This window comes from Stegostoma tigrinum, chromosome 27 (genome assembly GCF_030684315.1).
Source record: "Stegostoma tigrinum isolate sSteTig4 chromosome 27, sSteTig4.hap1, whole genome shotgun sequence".
Lineage (NCBI taxonomy): Eukaryota > Metazoa > Chordata > Chondrichthyes > Orectolobiformes > Stegostomatidae > Stegostoma > Stegostoma tigrinum.
This window is the reverse complement of record NC_081380.1, coordinates 49,360,844-49,388,734: the sequence shown is the minus strand read 5'-3', so window position 1 is coordinate 49,388,734 and position 27,891 is coordinate 49,360,844. Positions and strand designations below refer to the sequence as shown.

Sequence of the window (27,891 nt, the reverse complement as noted above, 5' to 3'; positions counted from 1 at the left end):
TCTGATTCTCCAGGGAAAATGGCCCAGGTCTAACCAGCTTCTCCCTGTAACTCAAACCCTCTAACCCTAGCAATATCCTCGCAAATCTTTTCTGTACCTTTTCAAGTTTCACAACATCCTTCCCCTAACAGGGAGACCAGAATTGCATGCAGTGTTCCAAACGTTGTTACTCCCAGTTGTACAAACAAAAATTCCTAATATGTGGCTAAATGTAGGTAGGGTGCTGGGTGAGAGAAACATAGAAAATAGATGCAGGAGTAAGCTATTTGGCCCTTTGAGCCCTCACCACCATTCAATATGATCATGCAGTTTCAGTATCCTGTTCCTGCTTTCTCTCCATGCCCCTTGATCCCTTTAGCCACAAAAACCACGTCCAGATCCCTCTTGAATCTTTCTAATGAACTGGCCCTGACAGCTTTTTATAGTAGTGAATTTCACGATTTCAACATCTGTTTGAATGAAGAACTTCTTCCTCATCTCAGTCCTGAATAGCTACCCCATTTCTTAGACTGTGACCCCTAGTTCTGGACTTCCACAGCATCAAGAACGTTCTTCCTGCATCTAGTCTGTTCAGTCCTATCAGGATTTTGTGTTTCTGTGAGATACACCCAACCACATTTTTCTAAATTCCAGCAAGCACGAACCCAGTCGATCCAGTCTTTCATATGTCAGTCCTGCCATCCCAGTAATTAGACTGGTGAACCTTCACTGGATTCCCTCAATAGCAAAACTGTCCTTCAGTGGACTAGGAGACCAAATCTGCACACACTACTCAAGGTGTGGCCTCACAAAGGCCCTATATGACTACAGCAAGACAACCCTACTCGTACACTCAAATCATCTTGCTGTGAAGGCCATTAGCCTTGCTCACTGCCTACTGCACCTGCATGCCAGTCTTTGCCACGAAGTCCCCTGGCCAACGTCGCTGACTCAGGCTTGTTGCAGTGTTCCAGCCAAACCCAGCACCTCATTTCCCTGCAGCCCTCCAGTCTTAATATTGAGTTCAATCGTTTTAGGGCCTGAACTCTACTATGTGCTAGCCTCTAACCTGCACACCAGCCATTACACATTACCTGTTGTCTCCATTAACAACTGTTCATACTCCTAGCATAATTGTTATCCACTCTTTTGTCTGTCCAGCTGTTTTCTCTCCCCCTCTCTCCCTTTGGGATCTATCTCCACATACCGTTTACTACTTATGCCCTGCCCCCACCCTACCATCTGCATATAAACTGATACTTTCCTTGCTTGTCATCAGTTCTGAGGAAGAACTAGACCTGAAATGTTAACTCTGATTTCTCTTCACAGGTGCTGCAGACTGCTGAGTTTTTCCAGCTACTTCTGTTTTTGTGTCAACTTTTAACAACTGTTCCACCATGACACCCAGGTTTTGTTACACCTCACCTAAAATGCCACCAGTCAGATAATCTGCCTGCCTGTTTTTGCAACCAAAGTGGATAACCTCACATTTATCCGCACTTGAGAGGGCCATGAGGCTGCCTTGGTGCTGAAGGGTTTAGCAAGAGACTGTGAGGTTGCTGTGACCTGAAGTGCCATTATAAACATGGAGGAATGTTAAAAATGACTCCTGGCTGTAATGTACTGCAACCTTTTAATCCTTCACCTTCAACTTCTACAAGAGACGTTAGGGGCTGTTGGGCTTCTTTGCCATTGAGACCTGTAATAATCCCAGATAATTGTAATTCTAGGCACATCAGATCCCAGAATGAAACCTGACTTGATAGATCAGAAGTATAATTTTGTAGTTGGTTGCATTGACAGTTAACCACTGACTATATTTACATGACGCTGTCAATGACCTTTACCAAAAGGACATCTGTTCATTGTAGAAAAGAAAAAATAAAAGTTATCCTTCCTCAGATAAGGAGACCAAAACACCCCACAGTATCAAGGTGAAGTCTCACCGTGGCTCTGTACGATTGCAACAAAACATCCCTGCTCCTGTTCTCTAATGCTCTCGCTATGAAGGATAATATACCATTTGACTGCTGCACCTACTTGCCTACTTCAGTGACTGGTGTACAAGCTTACTAGATCTCATTGCACCTCCTGTGATTCCAATTCACATAATATCTGACCTGCATTTGCCCACTCACTCAATTTGTTCAAATCACATTGAAGCAGCTTCCCAGTAGTTCACCCTCCCACCCAGTTTTGTGTCATTTGCAAACTTGGAGTCACAACATTTAGTTCTCTCATCTAAATCATTAATGTAGAGTATCCATAGCTGGAGGCCCAAGCAGTCATCCCTGTGGTGCCCCGTTAGTGACTGTGTGCCACTTGGAAAAAGACCTGTTTGTTTCTACCCTTTGCTTCCTGTCAAACAGTTCTCTTTCCATGTCTGTACATCACACCCAATCCCATGCACTTTAGGTTTTCATGATCGTTTCTTATTGAAAGTCTTCTGAAAGTCCAAGTAAACTACATCTAGATATCCAATGCATTCCCCTGATCAATCCTGCTAGTTACATCCTCCAAAAAGTTCCCTTAGATTTGTCAAACATGACTTCCTTTTTGTTAATCCATGCTGACTCTATCTGATCCTGTCACTGGTTTCCAAATGTTGTGCTGTTAAATATGATAAAACGAACATTAGCATTTTCCTTATCAAAAACAGGAGTTGCTGATATCTCCTCTCCACCTATCTTCTCCTCTATCCATCTTTGATCTGCCACCCCCTCTTTCCCTATTTATTTCAGAACCCTCTCCCCATCCCCCTTTTCTGATGAAGGGTCTAGGCCCGAAATGTCAGCTTTTGTGCTCCTAAGGTGCTGCTGGCCTGCTGTGTTCATCCAGCTCCACGCTTTGTTGCTGATAAAACTCAGCAGGTCTGCCAGCACATGGAGAGAAAATATCAGAGTTAATGTTTCGGGTCTGGTGACTCTTCCTCAGAATGGAGTTTCCTCAAGGTGGGTATGCCTAGAAGAGAAGTGGCACTGAGTTAAATACTGAATAAAAACTGAAAGAACTAAGGCTGCTATAAATCAGAGACAAAAATGGAAATTGCTGAAAAAGCTCAGCAGGTCTGGCAGCATCAGTGGAGAGAAATCAGTTAATGTTTCGGATCAAGTGACCTTTTGTCAGAACTGATCAAGTCTAATCAACTGCCTCTGCCTCCGCCTCCGCCAGTTCCCTGGCATCATCCCACCAGGCCAAATCTCATTTAACATGATCTCCTATCATTCTGTAGTTATTCTGCTATTGTGCATCATACCCATGATACCTGTCTCCTATTCGCGTAATCCTGTTCCCATTAATCCACTGAGCACTCGATTTCCCTTCTTTGATCTCACACTCATTGATAATGTAATAGTGTTACCTCCAAGTCTTGTCTTTCAAAGCTGCCATTATCCTCTGTCCTGAAAGGAAAATTCATAGTCCCATCCTTAAAGTGGGGGATAAGATGCCATTCGAACAAGCTGATTCGTTCTGGATGATGCTGGGCTGCATTTTTAAATCTGTTTGTGAGATGTTGGTGTTGCTGGCTGGTCAGCAGTTATTGTCCATCCCTAGTTGCCCCTGACAAGGTGAGTGATCTGCTGCCTTGAACTGCTGCAGAGCACATTCTGTAAACTAACCCACAATGCCATTAGGGAGGGAATTCCAGGATTTTGACTCAGCAACATTAAAGGTATGGCGATATATTTCCAGGTTAGGATGGTGAGTGGCTTGGAGGGGAATTTGCAGGTAGCAGTGTTCCCATATCTGCTTCTTTGTCCTTCTAGATGGAAGTTGTCGTGGGTTTGGGTTGTGCTGTTTAAGGAGCATTGGTGAATTTCTGCAATGCACCTTGTAGATAATATACATTGTTTTTACTGAGCATCAGAGGTAGAGGGAGTGGATGCTAGAGGATGTGGTGCCTGTAAAGCATACTGCTTTATTTGGGATGGTGTCAAGCTTTTTGAGTGGTGTTCGAGCTGCATTCATCCAGGCAAGTGCAGAGCATTCTATCATAATCCTGACTTGTGCTGTGTAGATGGTGGACAGGCTTTGGGAAGTCATGAAAGTTACAGTATAACTAACCTCTGATGTGCTTTTGTAGCTACAGTATTGATATATAACAACAAGGCTGTTGATAGTGGGATATTTAGTAATGGCACCATCATTGAATGGCAAGGAACAGTGGCTGGATTGTCTCTTATTGGAGATGGTCATTGCCTGGATTTTTGTGGTCCAAATGTTAATGGCTACTTGTCAACCTAATTCTAGATATTGTCCAGATGTTGTATTTGAACATAGACTGCTTCAGTATCTGAGGATCATGAATAGTGCTGACCATTGTGCAGTCAACAGTGAACATCCCCACTTCTGACCTTATGAAGAAAGGAAGGTTGTTGATGAAGCAACTGAAAATGGCTGGGCCTAGTATGCTACCCTGAGGATCTCCTACAGAGATGTACTGTAGCTGAAAAAAACTGACCTCCAGTAACCACAGCCATCTTCCCATCCTGGAGAGATTTTGGCCCCTGATACCCATTGATTTCAGTTTTGCTACAGTTCCTTGATGCCACACTGTTGAATCCAGCTTTGATGCCAATGGGAGTCACTCTCACCTTTCCTTTGGAATTTAGCTCTCTTTATTTTGCCCATATTTGAACAAAGGCTGTAATGAGGTCAGGAACTGGGTGACCCTGGCAGAGCCCAAACTGGGCATCACTGAGCAGGTTAATGCTGAGCTGATCCTGCTTGATGGTACTGTTGATGACGCCTTCCATCACTTTCGTATTTGAGAACAGACTAATGATGAAGCAATTGACTGAGTTGCAGTTGTCCTGTTTGTTGTGCATAGGACATAACCTGAGCTAATTTCCATATTTGTTGGGTCGATGCTAGTGTCGAAGAGCATGTCTTGAGTTCTTGATGAGTTCTGGAGCTCAAATCTTCAGTACTATTGCAGAAATGTTAACAGGGCCCAAAGCCTTTTTGGTACCCAGTGCCTCCAACTGTTTCTTGATGTCACACAGAATGAATTAAATTGGATGGAATCTGGTATCTGTAATGCTGAGGATCACTGAAGGAGGCTGAGATGGATTGTCCACTTGACACTTCCTGCTAGAGATTGCTGAAAATGCATCTGCCTAGTCTTTTACACCAGTGGGCTAAGCTCTTCCTTCATTGAGGTTATGGATATTTATGGATCCTGTTCCTCCAGTAAGTTGTTCAATGATCCACCACCATTCACGCCTGGATTCAGCGGAACTGTAGAGCTTAGATCTGATCTGTTGGCTGTAGGATCGCTTCGCTTTGTTGATCACTTGCTACTTATGCTGTTTGGAATGCAAGTAGCCCTGTTTAGTAACTTTATCAGATTGATGCCTCATGTTTAGATAGTCCCAAAAACTTTAGGGTGCTGCTGTTGCAGTTCCTACATTCTACAGTAAACTAGGGTTGGCCCCCTGGTTTGATGGCAATGGTTGAGATTTGAAGGGAGAGGGGAGAGATGCCACGCCATGAGGTTGCAGATTGTGCAGGAGTACAGTTCAGCTATTGATGGCCCACAATTCCTCATGAGTACCGAGCCTTGATTTCCTAGATCTGTCCCATTTAGCATAGTGATAGTGCCACATAACAGAATGGTATTCTCAGTATGAACGTGAGATTTCATCTTCACAAGAACTGTGCGGTGATCACTTTTATTGGCACAGTCACGGACAGATGCATCTCTGGCAGTTAGATTGGTAAGGCTGAGGGTAAATATGTTTTTCCCGCTTGGTAGTTCTCTTACTATTTGCCACCAACTCTGCCTAGTAGCTTTGTCTAGCTTGAGTGGTGTTGGAGCAGCAGTCATTCCAGAAATGATAAATATTCCATTGCTTTCCTGATTTATGCCTTTCAGATGGTGGGCAGGCTTCAGGGAGTCAGACGGTGAATTACTTCACAGAATTTCCAGCATCCGTTTACTCCAGTAGTCCAAAGACGTGCAGGTTAGGTGGCTTGGCCATGGGATATTCAGGGTTACAGGGTAGGGGATGCATCTGGGTGGGAAGCTCTTGGGAGGGTCGGTATGGGCTCAATGGGCAAAATGGCCTCTTTCCCACGTTGGACGCATACTAAGATGTAATCTGCTTTTGTAGCAAAGTTATTCGTAAGTCTCATACAGCTAAGCTTCTGTTCAGTCATAATGCCTTCAGACTATTGATGGTGAAGGAACAATTTGGATGAGAATGTATGAGGCATGGTTAGTAAGATTGCAGATGAAACCGACATTGATGATTTGGTGGACAGTGAAGAAAGTTATCTAAGATTACAATGGGGACTTGATCATTTGGACCAATGGACTGAGGAGTGGGACATGGAGTAAATGCAAGGTATTGCATTTTGGTAAAACAAACAAGGGTAGCATTTGTACAAATACTTTTGGGGTCCTCGGTAGTGTTGACAAACAGAGAAACCTAGGGTTCAGGTATATAATTCTTTGAAAGTTGTGTCACAGGTGGACAGAGTGGTAAAAAAGACACTTAATACATTTTGCCTTCATGGCTCAGACGATTGAGTATAGGAGCTGGGCCATAGTGTTGAGGTTGTGCAGGACATTGGTGAGGCCACTGTTGGAGTACTGTGCCCATCTCTGGTCACCCTGGTATAGGAAGGATATTATTTAATTGGAGAGGGTTCAGAAAAGATTTACAAGGATGGTGCTGGGACTAGAGGTTGAATTATAGGGAGGGACTGGATAGACTGGGAATTTTTTCTCTGGAGCAGAGGAGGTTGAGGGGTGACCTTAGAGGTTTATGAAATCTTGAGGTTGATAGATAAGGTGAGTAGCAAAGGTCTTTTCCATATGGTGAGGAAGTCCAAAACTAGATGGCATATTTTTAAGGTGAGAGGAGAAAGATTCAAAGGGGACCTGAGGGGCCACATTTTCTCACAAGATGGTTCTTAGTGAAATGAACTGCCAGAGAAGTGGTAGATGTAGGTACAGTTGTAATATTTAAAAGATATTTGGGTAGGTAGATGTGGAGGGAGTGTTTAGAGGGATATGGGTGAAATGCAGGCAAAGGGGACTTGTTTAGCTTGGACTGAAGGGTTTGTTTTTGTGCTATATGACCTATGATTCATAGAACAAAGAATGCTACAGCACAGGAACAGACCCGAAGACTAAGGTTGTGCAGCGCGTAATGCCTTTATAAACTTAAAAACCCTTTGCCTCTGCATGGTCCATAACCCTCTATTCCTTGCCTGTTTGTATATCAATCAAGATTGTGTCTTAAATGCTGCTGTTGTACCCACCTCCACTACTTCCTTTGGTAGGTTATTCAGGCACTTGGTACCTTCTCTGTTTAAAAAAAACTTGCCTCACCCATCTCCTTTAAATTTCCCCCTTTTTATCTTAAATCTGTATCCCCTAGAAATTGACATTTCTACTCTTGGGGAAAAAACTCCTTCTACCCATACCTCTCATAATTTTGTACACCTCTATCAGATTGTCCCCCATCCTCGGATGTTGAAGTGAAAACAAGCCATGTGTGTCAAATCTCTCTACCTAGTTAATACCCGCCAAACCAGGGAGCATCCTGATAAACCATTTCTCCGTTCTATCCAAAGCCTCTACATCCTTCTGCTAGCGTGGTGCCCAGAACTGGATGCAGTATTACAAATGTGGCAGAACCAAAGTTCTGTACAGGTGCAATACATTTGCAATTTTTATATTGTATGCCTCAACTGCTGAATGCAAGCATGCTACCAGCTTTGTTGACCACCTTATCTGCTTGTGTTGCCACTTTCGGGGAATTTTGATCCTGTGCAGCAAAACCCATATATGTTGATGCTGCTAAGACTTCTGCCATTTGCTTTCTGCTTCGCTGTCTGATTCTCTCCTGGAGTACATCTTCCAAACTGCTACACCTCACATTTGTTTGGATTAAACTCCATCTGCCATTCCTTTGCCCAAGTCTCCTACTATATTCTCTGGTAATCCTCCTCACTATCTGCAGTTCTCCCAATCTTTGTGTCATCCAATTCAATAGCAATAATGCTGTTAAGTATTGGTCTCTTGTTTGAAATTCTTATTGCTTGGCACTTGCACAATGTAATTGTCACTTATCACTTAACAACCTAAGACTGAGTGTTGTTGAGGTCGTGTTGCATTGTGATACAGGCTATTTTTAAAAATTGAGGAGTCAGCAGATGGTGCTAAACATCTAACAATCATTGGCAAACATCCCCAATTCTAAACTTTCTGGTCATTGACACAACTTACAATATTGGAGTAAAGGACACCACCCTGAGGAACTCCTAAACAACCACAGTCATCTTCCTTAATGCTTCATAGAACTCCACCAATGGGATGCTTGTATCCAGTTCCCATTGACCTTAGTATTGCTAGGGCTTCTTGATAACACACTTGGTTAACTATAGCCTGAATATCAAGGGTGTTCATTCTCATCTCACCTCCAAAGTCCAACTCTTTTGTTCTTGTCTGGTTTAAGGTTGAAATGGGACCTAAGTACAGAATGGCTAAAACTCAAACTGAGCATAAGTGAGATGACAAGGTGTAGAGCTGGATGAACACAGCAGGCCAAGCAGCATCAGAGGAGCAGGAAAGCTGATGTTTTGGGTGTGGACCTTCTTCAGAAATGGGGGAGGGAAAGGGGATTCTGAAATAAATAAGGAGAGAGGGGGAGGCAGATAGAAGATGGATAGAGGAGAAGATAGGTGGAGAGGAGACAGACAGGTCAAAGAGGGGGGGATGGAGCCAGTAAAGGTGAGTGTAGATGGGGAGTTATTGTGGGGATAGGTCAGTCCAGGGAGGACGGACAGGTCAAGGAGGCGGGATGAGGCTGGTAGATAGGAGGTGGAGATGGGGCTTGAGGTGGAAGGAGTGGATCGACACGTTAGTGAGTGGGGACAAGCTGGGCTGGTTTTGGGACGCGTTGGGGGAAGGGGAGATTTTGAAGCTGATTGATACCATTGGGCTGCAGGGTTCCCACGCAAAATATGAGTTGCTGTTCCTGCAACCTTCGGGTGGCAATGTTGTGGCACTGGAGGAGGCCCAGGATGGACATGCCATTCAAGGAGTGGGAGGGCAAGTTGAAATGGTTTGCGACTGGGAGGTGTAGCCGTTCGTCGCAAACAGAATGTAAGTGTTCCACAAAGCAGTCTCCAAGCTTCTGCTTGGTTTCCCTGATGTAGAGGAGGCCACATCGGGAACAGCGGATACCCCTTCTACCTGCCTCATCCCACCACCTTGACCTGCCTGTCCTCCCTGGACTGACCTATCCCCACCCTAACTCCCCATCTATACTCACCTTTACCAGCTCCATCTCTGCCTCTTTGACGTATGTGCTCCTTTATCCACCTTCCACCCACCTCCCCCCGCCCTCTCTATTTTTATTTCAGAATCCCCTTCCCCTCCCCCATTTCTGAAAAAGGGTCTAGACCCGAAACATCAGCCTTCCTGCTCCTCTGATGCTGCTTGGCCTGCTGTGTTCACAAGCTCTACACCTTGTTATCTCAGATTCTCCAGCATCAGCAGTTCCCACTATCTTTGATCATACGTGACCTTTTTTTTGTTCTTTCACGGAAGGTGAGCTTTGTTGGCTTGACCAACACATTGCCCATCACTGGAATTATCCTGGAAAGGTGGTGCCAAGGTGCCGCCTTGAATCACGAAAGCCCATGTGGTGTTGTTTACATCCATACTGCCATAGGGGAGGATGTGCCAGGATTTTGACCTAGTGACAGTGAATATATAATACGTTTCCAAGTCAGGATGGTGTACACATTGAAAATGAACTTACTGTTAGTTGTATCCTCATGACCCAGCTGCTCTTGTACTTCAGGAAGTTGGTTCACAGGTTTGAAAAGTGCTTGTGCATTGGTGCAGGACGTCAAGTAGATGTTACATACCATGGTGTGGTGGTTTTCTTTCTTCAGTTGTTCACAGGATGAGGGCACCACTGGCTGGGCTGGCATTTATTACCCATCCCTAATTGCCTAGAGGCAATTAAGAGTCAGCCACATTGCAGTGGGTCTGGAGTCACATGTAGGCCAGACCAGGTAAGGATGGCAGTTTTCTACCCTAAAGGGCATTAGTGAACCAGATGGGTTTCTCCAATGATCGACAATGGATTTACAGTCATCATTAGACTCTTAATTCCAGATATTTAGGGAATTCAAGTTCCACCATCTGCCATGGCGGCATTCGACCCCAGGTCCTCGGAACATTATCTGGGTCTCTGCGTTAATAGTCCAGCGATAACATCACTAGGTTATTTCCTCCCCGATGGAGATGATGGGGAGAGTGATTATTGAAGGGGTTAGATAAGATACCAGTCAAACAGACTGCGTTTTCCTGAATGATGTTGAGCTTATGATCTTGGAGTTATATCCGTTCAGGAAAGTAGAAAGAATTTCATCACATTCTTGAAGTTAGCCTTGTAAATGGGGAGGCGGGAGGTGAATTACTCACTGCAGAATTACCAGTCTCTAATCTGCTGTTGTAGCCACAATATTTATATGGCTGTCCCAGTACAGTGTCTGATCGCTGGTAACTCCCAGGATGTTGATGTGGGGGATTCAGCGATGGCAATACCATTGAATATCAATGGGGATGGTTCGATTCTTTCTTGTTGATACTAGTTGGGGAATCTGTGAAGAAAGAAATTGGCAGTTTTAATAAGTTATGAAGGCACAGTGAGATGTATGTACAGCAACCCTGTATAGCATGCAGACAAATGGGTAATTTTTCCCACAGACAGCATGAATTAAAAGGGGGAAATCATGTTTAAATAACTTGGAGGTAACAGAAATGCTTATTCATAGAAACACTGTTGATATGGTTTACATAGATTTCCAGAAGGTGTTCAATATAGTGCCACACAAGACTTGAGGATTGTAATTTGTCGTGGAATAAAGGGACATTTGTGATGTAGACTTAATATGGACTGTGTGATGAAAAATCATGTGCTATGCGTGGGGGGCTGGTGGGGGGAGCAGAAAAAACAGGAGATTATCACTAGGTAATGAAGGTAATTTGTAGAACCAGTTCAGCCACAGTGGGCCAAGTTACCCCGTTTACAAGATAATTCTGAGGCAGCAAAGGCACCAGTTGTAGGTTTGTGAGCTCTGCCTAGTAACGTTATATTGGTTTCTGGGCTCATGGCTGAAACCTTGTGTGTGGCCAATAAAACAGAAACATTTGGCTTGCAAAAAGAAGGCATCCCTGTCTCTCTTTCGCTCTCGCGCTCTCTCTCTCTCTCTCTCTCTCTCTCTCTCTCTCTCTCTCTCTCTCTCTCTCTCTCTCTCTCTCTCTCTCTCTTCGGGTTTTGTGTAGAGATGTAGAGGAAAGTCTTTAGTAGCCATTATGTTCCATCACTTTTCTCTGTAAGCTGGTGCCTCTGTAAAATCCTCTGTTTAAAGGAAAGACTGTTCCCTGGGGCAGGATTGACTGCCACAAGGAGTCATAGTTTTAAGGTGTTCGGAGGAAGGTATTGAGGAGACGTCAGAGGGAGGCTCTTCACCCAGAGAGTTGTGAGTGCGTGAAATACTTTGCCAGTGGTAGTCGTGGAAGCGGAGTCATTAGTGATATTTAAGCGACTGCTGGACATGCACGTGGACAGCAGTGAATTGAGGGGAAGGTAGGTTCGGTTATTTTACTTTTGGATTAGGATTATTCCACGGCACAACATTGTGGGCCGAAGGGCCTGTACTGTGCTGTATTTTTCTATGTTCTATGAAAAGGGGCGTTTTAAAAAAACACCTTCAAATTCACTGAAGGAGCAATTCCTCAACCATAGAACATAGAACATAGAACAGTACAGCACAGAACAGGCCCTTCAGCCCACAATGTTGTGCCGACCATTGATCCTCATGTATGCACCCTCAAATTTCTGTGACCATATGCATGTCCAGCAGTCTCTTAAATGACCCCAATGACCTTGCTTCCACAACTGCTGCTGGCAACGCATTCCATGCTCTCACAACTCTCTGCGTAAAGAACCTGCCTCTGACATCCCCTCTATACTTTCCACCAACCAGCTTAAAACTATGACCCCTCGTGCTAGCCATTTCTACCCTGGGAAATAGTCTCTGGCTATCAACTCTATCTATGCCTCTCATTATCTTGTATACCTCAATTAAGTCACCTCTCCTCCTCCTTTTCTCCAATGAAAAGAGACCGAGCTCAGTCAACCTCTCTTCATAAGATAAGCCCTCCAGTCCAGGCAGCATCCTGGTAAACCTCCTCTGAACCCTCTCCAAAGCATCCACATCTTTCCTATAATAGGGCGCCCAGAACTGGACGCAGTATTCCAAGTGCCGTCTAACCAAAGTTTTATAGAGCTGCAACAAGATCTCACGACTCTTAAACTCAATCCCCCTGTTAATGAAAGCCAAAACACCATATGCTTTCTTAACAACCCTGTCCACTTGGGTGGCCATTTTAAGGGATCTATGTATCTGCACACCAAGATCCCTCTGTTCCTCCACGCTGCCAAGAATCCTATCCTTAATCCTGTACTCAGCTTTCAAATTCGACCTTCCAAAATGCATCACCTCGCATTTATCCAGGTTGAACTCCATCTGCCACCTCTCAGCCCATCTCTGCATCCTGTCAATGTCCCGCTGCAGCCTACAACAGCCCTCTACACTGTCAACGACACCTCCGACCTTTGTGTCGTCTGCAAACTTGCTGACCCATCCTTCAATTCCCTCGTCCAAGTCATTAATAAAAATTACAAACAGTAGAGGCCCAAGGACAGAGCCCTGTGGAACCCCACTCACCACTGACTTCCAGGCAGAATATTTTCCTTCTACTACCACTCGCTGTCTTCTGTTGGCCAGCCAATTCTGTATCCAAGCAGCTAAGTTCCCCTGTATCCCATTCCTCCTGACCTTCTGAATGAGCCTTCCATGGGGAACCTTATCAAATGCCTTACTGAAGTCCATATACACCACATCCACAGCTCGACCCTCATCAACCTTTCTAGTCACATCCTCAAAAAACTCGATAAGGTTTGTAAGGCATGACCTACCCCTCACAAAGCCGTGTTGACTGTATTTGATCAAGCCATGCTCTTCCAGATGGTCATAAATCGACCACTTATCGAAAAATGAAGAATTGATGTGTTCACAACCTCTTGTCATCAGTCGTCGAATAGAACTGGAAGGTGCCAAATAGAAACAAAAATGTTCACTGTCACTCAGCCAATATCCTGGAACATCCTCTCTTAATGGCAGTGTGGATGTAAAGAGCAACTGTAATTTGGACTGGTGCCACCACTGGGCATCACTGACTTGTTCTTAATTCATCGATAACCCTTGCATCTTTTCTTTTCGTGTCTGTGTGTCAGAATTTTAGGAAAGGGAGTGTTTGTTATAAGTTAACAATCCATGTTTCCCTTTTGCATTTGGGTAAAGACAATTTATGTGCAGTTAATAGTTATTTACTTACTAATAACCCTAACCATATTGCTCTCTGACACCACCTCCTACCGCCCCCTTGATCATGACCCCATCCCTGAACACCAAATCATCATCTCCCAAACCATCCACAACGTCGTCGCTTCAGGTGACCTCCAACCTCATCGTTCCCCAATCCCGCACTGCCCGCTTCTATCTCCTTCCCAAAATCCACAAACCTGACTGCCCTGATCGACCCTGCTCCAGCCCCACTGAACTCATCTCCACCTATCTGGACTCTATTTTCTCCCCCTTTGTCCAGGATTCTCCCTACTTACATCCGTGACACCACCCATGCCTTCCACCTCCTCCAGAACTTCCAATTCCCCGGTCACCAGCAACTCATCTTTACCATGGACGTCCAGTCCCTATACGCCTGCATTCCCCATGCAGATGGCCTAAAGGCCACTCCGCTTCTTCCTGTCCCACAGGCCTGACCAGTCCCCCTCCACCGACATCCTCATCCGCTTAGCCAAACTCATCCAGACTCTCAACAACTTCTCTTTCAATTGCTGCCATTTCCTACGGACAAAGGAAGTGGCCATGGGTACCCGTATGCTGCCAAGCTATGCCTGCCTCTTCGTAGGTTACATGGAATAATCTCTCTTCCGTACCTCCATTGCCCCTAAACCCACCTCTTCCTCCGTTACATTGATGACTGTATCAGTGCTGCATCATGCTCCCACGAGGAGCTCAGACAGTTCATCCACTTCACCAACAACTTGCACCCCAACCTTAAGTTCACCTGGACCATCTCTAATACCTCTCTCTCCTTCTTGGCCCGCTCTGTGTCCATCTCAGGCAACCACCTAGAAACCAATATCCATTTCAAGCCCACCAACTCCCACAGTTACCTAGAATACACCACCTCCCACCCACCTTCCTGCAAAAATGCCATCCCCTATTCCCAATTCCTTGGCCTCCATCACATCTGGTCTCAGGATGAGGTATTCCACTCCCGTACATTTCTGATGTCCTCGTTTTTCAAGGACCGCAAATTCCCCTTCTCAGTAGTCAACAATGCCTTCAACCATGTCTCCCGCATGTCCTGAAACTAATTACTCACACCCCGTCCCTGCAATAATTAAAAAAAAAACAAAACACAAGCCTCTTCGCCCTCACCTACCACTCCTCCAACCTCTGGATCCATCGCATCATCCTCTGACACTTTCACCACCTGCAATCCGACTGCACCACCCAAGACATTTTATCCTCCCCACCCTTGTCTGCCTTCCAGAGGGGTCACTCTCTCTGGGACCCCCTTGTCCGCTCCACATTCCCCTCCAGCCCCACCACACCGGGCACTTTTTTCCCTGCAACTTCAGGAAGTGTTACACTTGCCCCCACACCTCCTCCCTCACCCCCATCCCAGGCCCCAAGGAGACTTTCCACATCAAGCAGATGTGCACCTGCACATCTGCTGATGTGGTATACTGCATCTGCTGTTCCTGTTGTGGCCCCTTCTACGTCGGGGAAACCAAGCGGAGGCTTAGGGACCTTTTTGCAGAACACCTACGCTCGGTTTGCACTAAACAACTGCACCTCCCAGTCGCAAACCATTTCAACTCCCCCTCCCATTCCTTAGATGACATGTCCATCCTGGGTCTCCTGCAGTGCCACAATGGTACCAACTGAAGGTTGCAGGAACAGCATCTCATAATCCGCTTGGGAACCCTGCAGCCCAATGGTATCAATGTGGACTTCACAAGCTTCAAAATCGCCCCTCCCACTACTGCATTTCAAAACCAGCCCAGCTCACTCCCTCCTCCCTAACCTCTCCTTTCCCCAACCCCTCCTCCTACCTCAAGCCCCACCCCCATCTCTTACTTACTAACCTCATCCCGCCCCCTTGTCCAGTCCGTCCTCCCTGGATTGACCTATCTCCTCCCTCCCTGCCCACCTACTCTCTCCATTACTGGCTCCAAACCCTCCTCTTTGACCAGCCTGTCTCCTCTCCACCTATCTTCTGCTTTGTCTATCTTCTGTTCGCCTCCCTTTCTCTCCCTATTTATTTCAGAACCTCTTCCCCTCCCCCATTTCTGATGAAGGGTCTCAGCCCGAAACGTCAGCTTTTGTGCTCCTATGATGCTCCTTCGCCTGATGTGTTCATCTAGCTGTACACCTTGTTATCTCAGTCTTCTATGCATATTGTTTTAATTAGACAGTGGGTAGAATTGGGAAATTTGGTGGTTTAATCAAATTTCACATTTATGATGTCTCCACTTAATAATGAGGTTTGATTTCAAGTACACTATCACAGTGAGCTATGATAGCTGTGAGATGACACTTTATGCCAGGAATAAGTTAAGTGAGCCTTCTCTGCTTCTCACACAGTTGCACTCTCTTTTCAAGTAAGACCCAAACTAATTACAATGCTCCAGATCCGGTCTTACCAAAGTCCTGTACAGTGACAGTGGAATGTGCCTACTTAATATTTTATACTTCTTGCAATAAACAACAACATTTCAATTTTATTCATTTAATTTGTTGGTAAAATAATTGAGGGGCATGGATAGGGTGGATAGCCAAAATCTCTTCTCCAGGATGGGGGAGTCCAAAACTAAAGAGCATAGGTTTAAGGTGAGAGGGGAAAGATTTAAAAAGAACCTAATGTCCAGCTTTTTCACACAGGGTGGTGCGTGTATGGAGTAAGTTGCCAGGGCAAGTGGTGGACGCTGGTACAATTACAACATTTAAGGGGCATCTGGATGGGTACATGAATAGGAAGGGTTTAGAGGGATATGGGCTAAACGTTGGCAAATGGGACTAGATTAACTTAGGATATCTGGTCGACCAAGGAGCAAAGGATCCTTTTCCATGATGTACGTCTCTATGACGTTATTTACCTCCCTAGTCAGTTGCTGTACCTGCATACTAATGTTTTGCAAAACATCCAGATTCCCTTGTATGCCTAGATTTTACAGGCCTGGTACAGTTAAATGGTACATTGTTCTACTGGTCTTCCTGCCAAAGTGTACAAATTCACACTTTTCCACTCTGTGCTCCATCTACCAAATTTTCCATACTCAATAAATCTGCCTAAATCTATTTTCAGATTCTGTACTTCCTGCCAAACGTTTTTTGCATATATTTGGAACAGAGTCTCAAAAATACCAAACCCACAAGGATCAGCAGTTTGTACTGTACGAGAAGCAGGTGCTGACTGGTTTGAAAATAGACTGTGGCAGACACATTGCCATGGGGAACGTGCCAGGGAACAGTTAACAGCAAAGCTTTTGTTTAACTTCAATCCAGGGAGCCTTGACTGTTTTTGGTTTAGGGATCAGGAGAATCTTTTTTGAGTGGTGCTCCATTCAGAAGGCAAAGGCATTGAAGGCAAGTTATTGAATATTGTTAAGGCGGAGGTAGATCGATTTTCCTTACCTAATGAGAATCTGAAGCTATTATCTTTGCGAATGCATCAGGCACAGTTATTCTTCAACTTTGTTCAGTTCAAAAAAGGTGCAATGCTCGTCTATGTTAGACCGTAAGATGTAGGAATGAAAGAAGGTCATTCAGTCCATCAAGTTTGTTCCGCCATTCAGTGAGGTCACAGCTGAGCTGATAAACCTGTGTTTTACTTCCTTTCCTTTTTCCCCATAACCATTCTCTTACTGATTTAAAAACTTATGTCAGCCTTGAATATATGCTTAATGACCCAGCGTTGACAACCCTCTGCAGTAAAGAATTTCTCAGATTCACTATCCATGGAGAAGAAATTTCTCCTCATCTCTGCCCTAGCTGGGTGACCACTTATCTCTGATTATACCGTCTGGTCCAAGGTTCTCCCACAAGGGGTAACAAACTGTCTGTATCTATCCTGTCAAGTCCCCTAAGAATCTTGGATTTTTCAATCTGATTGCCTCTTGTTGTCCTAAACTCCAGTGAGTACAGGCCCACCTTTCTGTTCTCTATTTCTGTTCTTCATGTCTATGCCAAAGACATGGCCTCGTGTGAATATATGTGGCTTCCAGTCTGTGTACATAAACCACACAGCCTAATTGTTACTGTGAAATTAGTTGTTACTGCAATTCTTAGTACAGTCAGGATTATTTAACAAATATTGCCTCAGCATGGGATTACATTAAATGTTGGAAACTCTGTTCTTAGTTTTGCAAACGTGGGCTAGTTGGGTCTCATCAGTACACTGCCTGTTGTGAGCAATCAAAAAGTCTACGATGCTTGTTATGATCCATCAGTCATTGGGCCGTTTGATCTGTATATCCTGGTAATACAACAGCACTAAGATACATCATATGATTGCAGAAGGATCTAGGCGTTGTAGAGCATGAATCATCGGAAGTTGGTATGCATGTGCAGCAAACAATTAAGAAAGCGAATGGAATGCCATCCTTTTGTGCTCAAATCCTCTTGTAATAAAGTAAGATGTTATTTGTCAGTTGTAGAAGATATTAGTGAGGCCACTCTTACTGTGCATAGTTCTGATCTCCTTTTCAAAGAACAAAATAAATACATTGGAGACAATTCAGAGGAACTTTATCAGGTTGATAACTGGAATAATAGATTGTCATATGAAGAAAGACTGGGCTTTCTCCCATGAGAGTTTAGGAGAGTGAGAGGTGGGACTGACTGGACTGTCCTAAAGTGAACCAGCTTGGGATAAGAATTACCTTTCATCTGCTGCGCAGATCTGTAATTTATTAAGATTTAAACCATGTTCTTTGCATTTTTACTTTAGGACTTGTGGAACATGGGCGGAACTGGGCAGCCATTGCAAAGATGGTGGGCACCAAAAGTGAAGCACAGTGCAAGAATTTCTACTTCAATTACAAGAGGAGGCACAACCTGGACATGCTACTTCAACAGCACAAACTTAGAGTGGTGAGTCAGTGCTACATGGGTGTTTTACCCCTATGGGGGTTGCTAGAAATAGGGGGAATAGATTCAGATTAATGCTGTGATCCCTGTGAAGATGGATAGTGTTTTTTTAAAAATTAAATTTGCATCTAATAGCTAAAAGCATCAGATAAGAAGATTTCTCATTTTTTAACACTTTTTCTTATCAATTTTTTGAGAGAATAATATTAATCCCTAAATATTATTTAAGGGCAACTTGTATTTTAATTTACAGTCAAACTCTTAACGCTCACAGGTACTTCACATATATATTTTCTTTGTGCCAAACAGTCCAAAATTGCAAAGGGTCACTGGAATTGACTCATGAACTTTGTTTTTCTCTCTCTACAAGTGCTGTCAGACATGCTAAGTTTCTCCAACATTTTCTGTTATAGTCCACAGCAGAATCCAGCTTTCAGTGTGTTTGGATTTCTCCATTTCGTCAAGTCATAATTTAGAATGACCATCTTCAGGTGCTTCCCTTAGTTTTTAGAGGCATCGTTAACCCACTGCCACCTGCAAACCCTGTTCTGATATTTCTTGTCCATCCACACCAGAATAAATTTTCCTGAATCCTTAGATGCCTGCTGCTCATACCTCTTCCTCCCACACCACTATGGTCATTTGGAAAGTCAAGTAGCTTGTTCTGTCTGCTGACCATATAACCTTACTTCTGCATCCTTCCCAAGGCAACATGAATCAGATGGGCCATGTCCCTAGGTAGCAGTGCTAAATGGCCATCCTTGGCCTCAACTCTCTTTCACCTCAGAACTAAATGGATAATTTACAATATAGTGACTTACAGCCTAATATTATTGACACCTCTCTGGGCCATTGAGAGACCGTCTGCCTGTTTTAAACTCAAACTGCTGCCATTGTTGCAATACAGCAGTGAGAACCTTACTCCATCACCCCAGTAGCACAATCTGGGACTCTGCATGAGCTTTAGACACTGTAGGACTGTTGTCAGGCAGACTTGAGAACAAGTCACACAGTTCTTATCATTCTACCCTAACTTGGAACTGTCTCTTTAAATTTATCATTTCATATGTCTCATGCTGGTAACATAAGATGTTGTAAATTTAAGACAGATGCAGAGGAATTTCTTCTTTTGAGGGCTACGGACTTCTAGAATTCTCTATCTGAGGAGACTGAGTGAGTCATTGAATGTATTCAAGACTGAAATGAGCAGATTTTGATCTGCAGGAGAGTTGATTATGGGAAACCAGCAGGGAAGTGGAGTTGCGGCTAAGATCAAATCAGTTTATCAAATCAGCTTTAATCATGTTGAATAGCTGAGCTGGCTTGAAAGGCTTTATAGGCTGTTGCTGCTTACTTCTTGTGTAACTCACTTTGGAGTGAACATAATTGGAGAAGCCACTTGTCTGATGCTTGGTAGATTGTCGATGAAACCTGTTGAAAAGTGGGAAGGATGTTGAAGAAAGGCGGTGTAATTGTCATGTCACTGAATTTATAATGCAAAAGCCCAGGCTACGTTTTGCAGTGTTGTTTTTTTTTTCGTCATACCATGAAGGAAAGAAATTTTCCATTTTTAACTGTTCTGGCCTCCGTATGATTCCAGACTCATGAAAGTGGTTATCTCTCACTGCCCTCTGCAGTTGTAGATGGGCAATAAATGTTGGCCTAGCCACGTTATACAAACAAATAACGAAAATCCAGATGTTCCTATCCGTAATGTTCCTTGATATTTGGCACGTCAGAGTCTTCCATTAGTTTGAGTGAAGATTTAGAACATTCTTCTTCAAGTGGTAGTTGGTGCTTTTTTCTATTTGCTGTTGGAATGGGAGTCTCACTGGCAAGCCTCACATTAACTACCCATCCCTAATTGCCCCAGAGATAGTCAACTGTCTTCTTGGGCCCAGTGGCAGTAAGAAAGCATGATATAGTTCTGTGCTTGGGTAGTGTGTGATTTGGAAGGGAACTTGCAGCTGGGTAGTTTCCTGTGTATTCCTGTGCTGGTGATAGAAGCTTTGGGTTTGGAAGGTGTTGGAAAATGTAGAGACTGTGAGATTTTTTCTGAATACTTTTTTTTCTTTGTTCATTCTTGGGATCAGGGTGTCATTGACCAGGTAGCATTTATTGCCCATCCCTAATTGCCCAAATGGCATTTCAGAGTCAACCACATTGCTGTGGGTCTGGAGTCACATGTAGGCCAGACTAGATAAGGGTGGCAGTTTCCTTACCTAAAGAACGTTAGTGAACCAGATGGGCTTTTACGCCAATCGACAATGGATTCACAGTAACCATTCGACTCTTAATTCCAGATATTTATTGAATTCAGATTTCACCATCTGCCATGGCAGGATTCAAACCTGGGTCCCCAGAATATTATCTTGGTCTCTGAATTAACAACCCAGCGATAATACCACCAGTCCACCTCCACCCTCTATATTGAGGAATAAGGGGCAGCGGCATGGAGGCCACAGATCAGCTGTGATCTCATCGAATGGCGGCACAGGCTCAAGGGGCTAAGTGATTTGCTCTCGTCCCTAATGTCTTTCCTGCTTTGACGATGCCAAGGCATATGAGGCCATGGTCGAAGTGCTGGAAAACAAGATTAGAATTGTGAGGTTTTACTTTTTGTTCAGTGTAGGCTCAGTGGGCTTGAAGCACCTTTTTCTGTGATGTACCCCTTTAAGGTTGTCATGTGAGAATGATGTCATGGGTGCAGAATTACGTAGTTCCGAGGATTTTTTTCACATCATCTTTCTCCTCAGCAACAGATGTCACGGAGATCTCGTGAGGACCGGGAAGTGTCTCAATGTGAAAGCATTGCTTCAACTGTGTCCGCACAAGAAGATGAGGACAATGAAGTGTCCAATGAGGAGGAAAATCCAGAGGACAGTGAAGGTATAAAGGAATCAGTGTCCATGTGTGTTGGAGTTGTTAATATTTGTTTAGATAAGTTTAAAACTTTTGCATGGGCCAGGGTTTGGGATGGGAAATGAGGGGTAGAATCCAGAACTGTCAAAAGCACTGCCATCCCCAAACTTGTGTCTGCACTGAGTCAAATACCCTACCTGCTAGTCCAGCAGAACTGTATTTGGCTTCTGTCAACAGTGTGGAGCTGCAGGAACACAGCAGGTCAGGCATCATCAGAGGAGAAGGAAAGTTGACGTTTCGCATAGGGATCCTTCTTCAGAACTTCAGAAGAAGGGTCCCGACCTGTAATGTCAACTTTCTTGTTCCTCTGATGCTGCCTGACCTGCTGTGTTCCTGCAGCCTCACACTGTGTTGACTATGACTCCAGCATCTGCAGTTCTTGGTATATTCGAGTGTATTTGGCTTCTCCTGGTCCTAGTCTGTTAGATTATCATTGACTTCGCCCAATATTTCCATCACTGAGCCAGGCTGTGACCTGTGATTACCTCTCTATACGACAACATTGGTTCAGAAAGGATTCCCGAGTCCTCATGGATATTGTTGTGTGAAAAAGGTTAATGGTTTAATCATACAAAGTTCATGTTGAGTGTTCAAAATATTATCATGCACATATGCTGGAGCTGAAAAGTGTTCATTTTTGATGGCACCCAATCCCAGAAACCTGCTGTCCAGTTTTTAGACCTCTATCTTGTACATCCTGTAGCGACTCAGAATTGTCAGGGCAATTTATGCATATTTAGTTTATTGGGATAAATGACTGTTCATTAGATGACCATTTTCTACACATACCTGGAAAACAATCTCAGTTGATAATGTATTTGTTTCAAATTTGCATAACTTGTGCTTTACTTTTTGTTACTTCATTATTCTTGTCTCATGAATCCCATTGTGACAGATGAATGTAAATTATTTATTCCCAGGAGCTGAGAACAGCTCAGATACTGAAAGTGCACCTTCACCATCACCTGTGGACACAGGCAAATCAAGCAAAGAAAGTACAGAGACGAACAAATTAACTGAAGAAGAGCTCAATCCCACAAGCAAAAGTTCTCCAATTATTCCACCTGTCTCACCAGCTCCAGCTGCTGCTTCGCCTGAACTGCAAGTTAAACAAGAAATGAACTTAGGCTTTGAGGAGTCAATGGAGGGGCAGAGGGGGTCTGATGCTGAAGCAAAGCCTGTGTTTGAGCCTCAGGTGAAGCCCAAAACTGAACCTGTGGACGTGGATATGAAACCAGAAGAAAATCTGCAGGTTAAAGTAGAGGTTGATGTCAAAGACAAACAGTTTGAGAAGGCCAGACAGCAGGAAACAGTGGCATCAGAGCTACTTGATCTACCGCAGCCTGGACCACAGGTGGAATCTCACTCAGACAATGATTCAAGTGCAACGTGCAGTGCTGATGAGGTGGAAGATGGGGAACCTGAGAGGCAAAGGTGGGTCCATTTTGTTTGTTAAAGTTTATTGACAGGAAAGAAAATTACTTTTCCAGCATGGTCAGTAGGTGGTAATTTTTATGGATAAAATAAATGGGATAAGAGTCAAGTCACATGCAGAAAGAGTTTTTAAAACAAAGGAGTGGTTAAGATTTGGAATCCACTTCTGATTGGGCATTGGATATAGAATCCGCACTACCTTCTAAAAGAAATTGGCTGAATACTTAAAGGATTAAAATTGGTAAGAATGTTGGGAAAGATTGGAGAGTGGGACTAAGTGGATTCACTTTACAAAAGCTAATGACTGTTGGCTGCCTCCTACCCTGTGCTGTGAATTACAGAATGTGATTTCTCAATATTGTAGAAACAGAACTTTATTTATTCAGTCACCATATATAAGTGACCTTGGTTGTAAGTTGGGAAACAAAAAGCCAGTGAAAAACCTCGGTATGCAGCCCATGCTTTTCCAAATTGGGTAGTCACTGTTTCAAGATCATCCCAAAAGGATTCTCCTGTTATTGAGATATATTGCTGCTTCATTATGAAAAGTAGTGGATTAAAATGCTTTCTGAATTCCAGTACTTCCATGAGGTTGTTATTGCAACACTTTTCTATCAGTGCAGAAGTATCTTTTTCCTTTAATTATTCAACTCTCTCCCATGCATGTGATCTTAGATGTATCTTGGAACAAGAAATGGCCATTGACTATCACAAGCCTATTCTGTCATTTCATGAGATGATTGGCTCCTACTTAGTACCTGTCTCTGTCCCTGATCTTTTGGCCTTGACACTATAATAGATGCCAAATTGTATAGGTTCGACAGGGTAGGTATAGAAAAATGCTTGCACTTCTGAAGGAATGTGGGGAGGGTGGAGGGCTTGTTGAGGGATCCAGAACTAGTGGCTGAAACTGTAAACTACTTTTATCACTGCTGTTCAAAAAAAGGACAGTTTCTAGAAAACTACAGACAGACATCAGTGTCAGGAACATATTGGAATCCATTCCTGAAAAATTGGCAACTGATCAGTTAGACAAACATAATGAGTGTAGCTAGAGTGAGCAAGGCTGAAGAAAGAGAAATCATTGTTTCGAAGTTCCAAAACAACCTTCTCAACCTGGCCTGCCGCTTATAAAAATTTGTGAACGGGATATGGGCCAAACGTTGGCAAATGGAACTAGATCAGTTTGGAATATCTGATCGGTATGGACAAGTTGGACCAAAGGGTCTGTTTCTGTGCTGTATTACTCTGATTCTATTAATTTTTGTACTTGTGCCCCTTTGAAGTTGTACCACTAAATTACCATTATCATGCCATTTTTCATAACAAAATTACTTCACGGTTGCCCATTGAAATTCACCTGTGCCACTGTGCTTTTATTTTCAAACCCCTGGTCCTTTCAGTGTCCTCCTGAAATCTTTTGCTGTACCAAATTTCTACATAATCTGCAAACTTTCAAAATATGCCTGTACACCCAGGTCCAAACCATTATTATGCATCAGAAAAAGCACTGCTTCTAATATTACATTCAAGGGGAATTAACTCCACACTTGATCTCCATCTGAAAATAACTATTCACCATCAATTTGGCCCTATTCACCATTTCTCACTGCTTTCAGTCCCTTGGTGAGTTTGGTACTCGCCTACCCACCACGCCTTCAGTTTATTGGACTCCAGTTCTACTGATAAGTGTATTATATGGTACTTCATCAAACATACCAGAGAGGTCTACATACATGTACACAACAACAGCTTTCTCATCTCAACTGTTGTAAAATTCAGACAAATTTGTCAAATACAATTTACCTTTAACAATTCTATGCTGACTCATCTTTCCAAATGCCAATTAAATGTAGCTGATTATTGTTTCTAATAGTCTCCCTACTACTGACATTAACTAATTGGCTTGTAGTCATTAGTTTTAGCGCACATCTTGTTTTTGAACAAAGGATTAGCGTTTCCAATTAAAAGAGAAACGGTACAAATTTTCAGCAGATCCAACAGCATTTGTAGAGAGAAAGAGTTAACTTTGTGGGTTGTGACAACATCTGTTGAAAACCCCTGACCTATTGAGTATTCCCATCATCCCCTACTTTGTGTTTTCCTTAGATTTATTTGTTCACAGGTTATGGGCACCACTGGCTAAATCAGCATAAATTGCCCATCCTTAATTGCCCTTGAGATTAAATTTGAAATAATATGTCAAATTCTGTGCTTATCTAATGATTCATGTAAGCTTTTGAAATAAATACCTGCCTTTTCTTTCTGTCTTTCTTGTTTCCCCCCCCAACCCAGTCTTTATTTCTCTCACCTTATTTTCTCCATTGCTTGATTTGACACCTGATTCATCTTGTTTCTTTCTAACTCTCTCTATTTATTAAATTTCAGTTGATCCCTGTCAATTGATTTTGAAATTGCCAACCCGTTATCAGCTCTCAGTCACAGCGATTGGCAGCGCAGTAAATTTTCAAGTTGGAGTGTAAAGTAATAAGTCTGACTGAAAGCATCAGAACGATCATTCTAATTGGCCAGAACCACTAGCATCAACGAGACACTAATATGGGAATGTTAAAGACAGACCCAAAGACCTTGTTGTTAAAGTTTGGCAACTTGTGCAAAAACTGAAGAGCTGTCCCACAGATCAGTTGAAAAACAGCCTGATGTAATTGTGCTGAGAATTACACAATCCAATCACAGTTCCGGATTCCTCCATGACGATTTCTGTGCAATCACACGACACCAGGTTATAGTACAACAGGTTTATTTGAAAGCACAATCTTTCGGAGCCTTACTGCTCCTTCAGGTGTTAGTGAGAGAGGTAGTATCAGATACTGAATTTATATGTAAAAGATCAAAAGGTCACAACACTGATGAGTGTACACTAAATAAGCCTAAGATGCTGTTAAATCCTTAATCAGTTAGCAGGTTTTAATTGATTGATATATATATATATGTAAATCCCTGAATTATTTTGAAGTCACTGTGGACAGTCAGTCAATGTGGTATTGTATAAATGCCTATTTTGGAAATAAAACCACACTGACTCCATACCAAAACACAAGTAGATTCTAAAGAAGGCCTCGCACCTAAAATGCATCGTCAGACCTAAAATGTCACCTCTTCTTTACATTGATAAAACCTTTAGCACTCTCAGAACAGTGATTTCACTGTCCATTCGAGTCCAACACCGGCACCTCCACTTCATGACACCAGAGAGATACAGGCACGATGATATACAGTTGGGAGAAGTGACCCTTGTACTCCTGAACATTGACTCGGCATCCCAGTAAGTCTTGTGGCATCATGTTAATGATTGGCAAGAAAATATCTGTTCTTTACGACCAACCCACTAGCGACAGCACATAGTATACGGGGGGTGGGGGGGGGGGGGGGGTGTTGGTGGTGGATAGCGGATGTTGTTGGTGTTAGTGTTATTGTCTACCACCAAGAATGTCTTGGAAACTGGCCACGTTCTCAAGGACATAGCTGCCAAGTTGGATCTTTGGCAAGTAACGAAACAAAACAAAATGACGGAAAAATTGGCTTGACTTTGTTCTCATCAACTGCCTGTTGCAGATATACCTATCAATGATGGTATGGTTTGGTTTGCACCTGTTGGATCTTGTGAAGATGAAATCCCATCTTCGTGCTAAGGATATCTTTCATCTAAATGGAATCGATTCAGAACTGATCTAGCGTTCAGAATTGGCCATCTTGGGGTGTTTGGACTGTAATCAACAGCAAAAATATATTCCATCACAATCTGTAACTTCATGAATGAATATCTTCTGAATTCCACCATTTAGGTCAAGCCAGGCATAGATTTAATGTAGAATGTGGCAGGGTAAACCAGGAGCAGCCCAAAACATATTTGAAATTGAGTTATCAACCTGGTGAAGCAACTGTATAGGGCAATATTTTTCCAAACTCTGGAAACAGCATGTTAACACAACTATTCACACAAGCAACAGATCAGATAAGAATGCTGCAGTCCTGCCACATCCTTGCATTCATGGTGGTAGACAGTTGAACAACTATTGGAGAAGGGGGAATAACCAGCTGTAGAGCTGGATGAACACAGTAGGCCAAACAGCAGCAGAGGAGCAGGAAGGCTGACATTTCGGGCCTTGAGCCTCCTTCAGAAAATGGGAGACATTAGTTTCATTAACAGCACCACCAGCAACCCTCAGGGCAGGAATGATTGAATGTAACAACTTAAGTCAGTGTGCTGAGTGTATTATCCATCTTGGTTTTTCCCTTCACCAATGCGAGTCTTCAGCCTATTCAGCTTGCTCCATGTGCTATCAGTAAAAATAGAACAGTATATTGGATATGAAAGACTAGAAATACGTCTGAATAACTTTTCAACATGTGCCTCATTGTTAACACTAGCTGCAGGGCAACTATAACATTGACAACTACTTCACAGACTAGAAAATTGTCTGGTTATGCCCTGTTTGCAAATATAACAAATCGAAACTGGCCAATTACCATTCCTTTGCTCTATTCTCAATTATCAGCAAAGTGGAAGGTGCTATCAAGCAACACTTGCACAAGTGTGACCTGTTACGGATAGTCAGTTTGGCTTTTGCCCAATCTGCTTCTAACTTCATTGCAACATTGTTCCAAAAATGAAACAAAGGAGCTGAATTCCAGAGATGTAAGCAATTATCCTTAAGATTAGGGGGGAAAGTGGTCTACTAGTTTTTGAAGGTCAGTTGTCTGAGCCTTGCAACATCACTGCAGGAATTTTGCAGCACACCGTCCAAAGTCTAAAACATTTTCATCTGACAAACCAATGATTAATTTGATGTCAGTTAACTGACTTTCAAAAACTAGTAGACCACTTTTCTCCCTACTCCTTAAGGATAAATGCTAACACCTCTGAAATTCAACCCCTTTGTTCATCTTTGGACCAATGTTGCAATTAAGTCGGAAGTCGAGCAGGCAACAGCCAAACTGAATATCAGTGACAGGTCATACTTCTGCAAGTGTCGCTTGGTAGCATCTTTTCACTTCGCCGCACTACTTTAGGGAAACAAAGATCTTTCAATCTCAGATTTAAAATGTTAATTAACGTAACATCATCAAACTACTTCAAGGATCCATTAAAGAATCCATTTTTCCATTTAAATTGAAATCAAGTAGGCCATAATCTGTATTTTCATGGTTTATGAGGTAGTCGAAAATATTAATATTTGGAAATTTTTATTCCCACAAGCTTCTGCTGAGAGATGGAAAAATGAGAGACACTAAGGGGAGAAATTAATAGAA

The 27,891-nt window shown here is 43.2% G+C and overlaps 1 protein-coding gene across 12 annotated transcripts in view; it reads left to right on the top strand.

Moving 5' to 3' along the window:
* ncor1 (nuclear receptor corepressor 1) overlaps positions 1-27,891 on the top strand; it is a 382,757-nt gene that overhangs the window by 230,563 nt on the left and 124,303 nt on the right. For 11 of the 12 annotated variants that reach the window (XM_048557338.2, XM_048557340.2, XM_048557334.2 and 8 more), the window contains 3 exons: positions 18,122-18,264; positions 21,018-21,150; positions 22,104-22,617. In XM_048557338.2, the coding sequence (XP_048413295.1) occupies positions 18,122-18,264; positions 21,018-21,150; positions 22,104-22,617 (790 nt within the window). The remainder of the gene's footprint in view (positions 1-18,121; positions 18,265-21,017; positions 21,151-22,103; positions 22,618-27,891) is intronic. The other variant, XM_048557335.2, reaches the window with a different exon arrangement.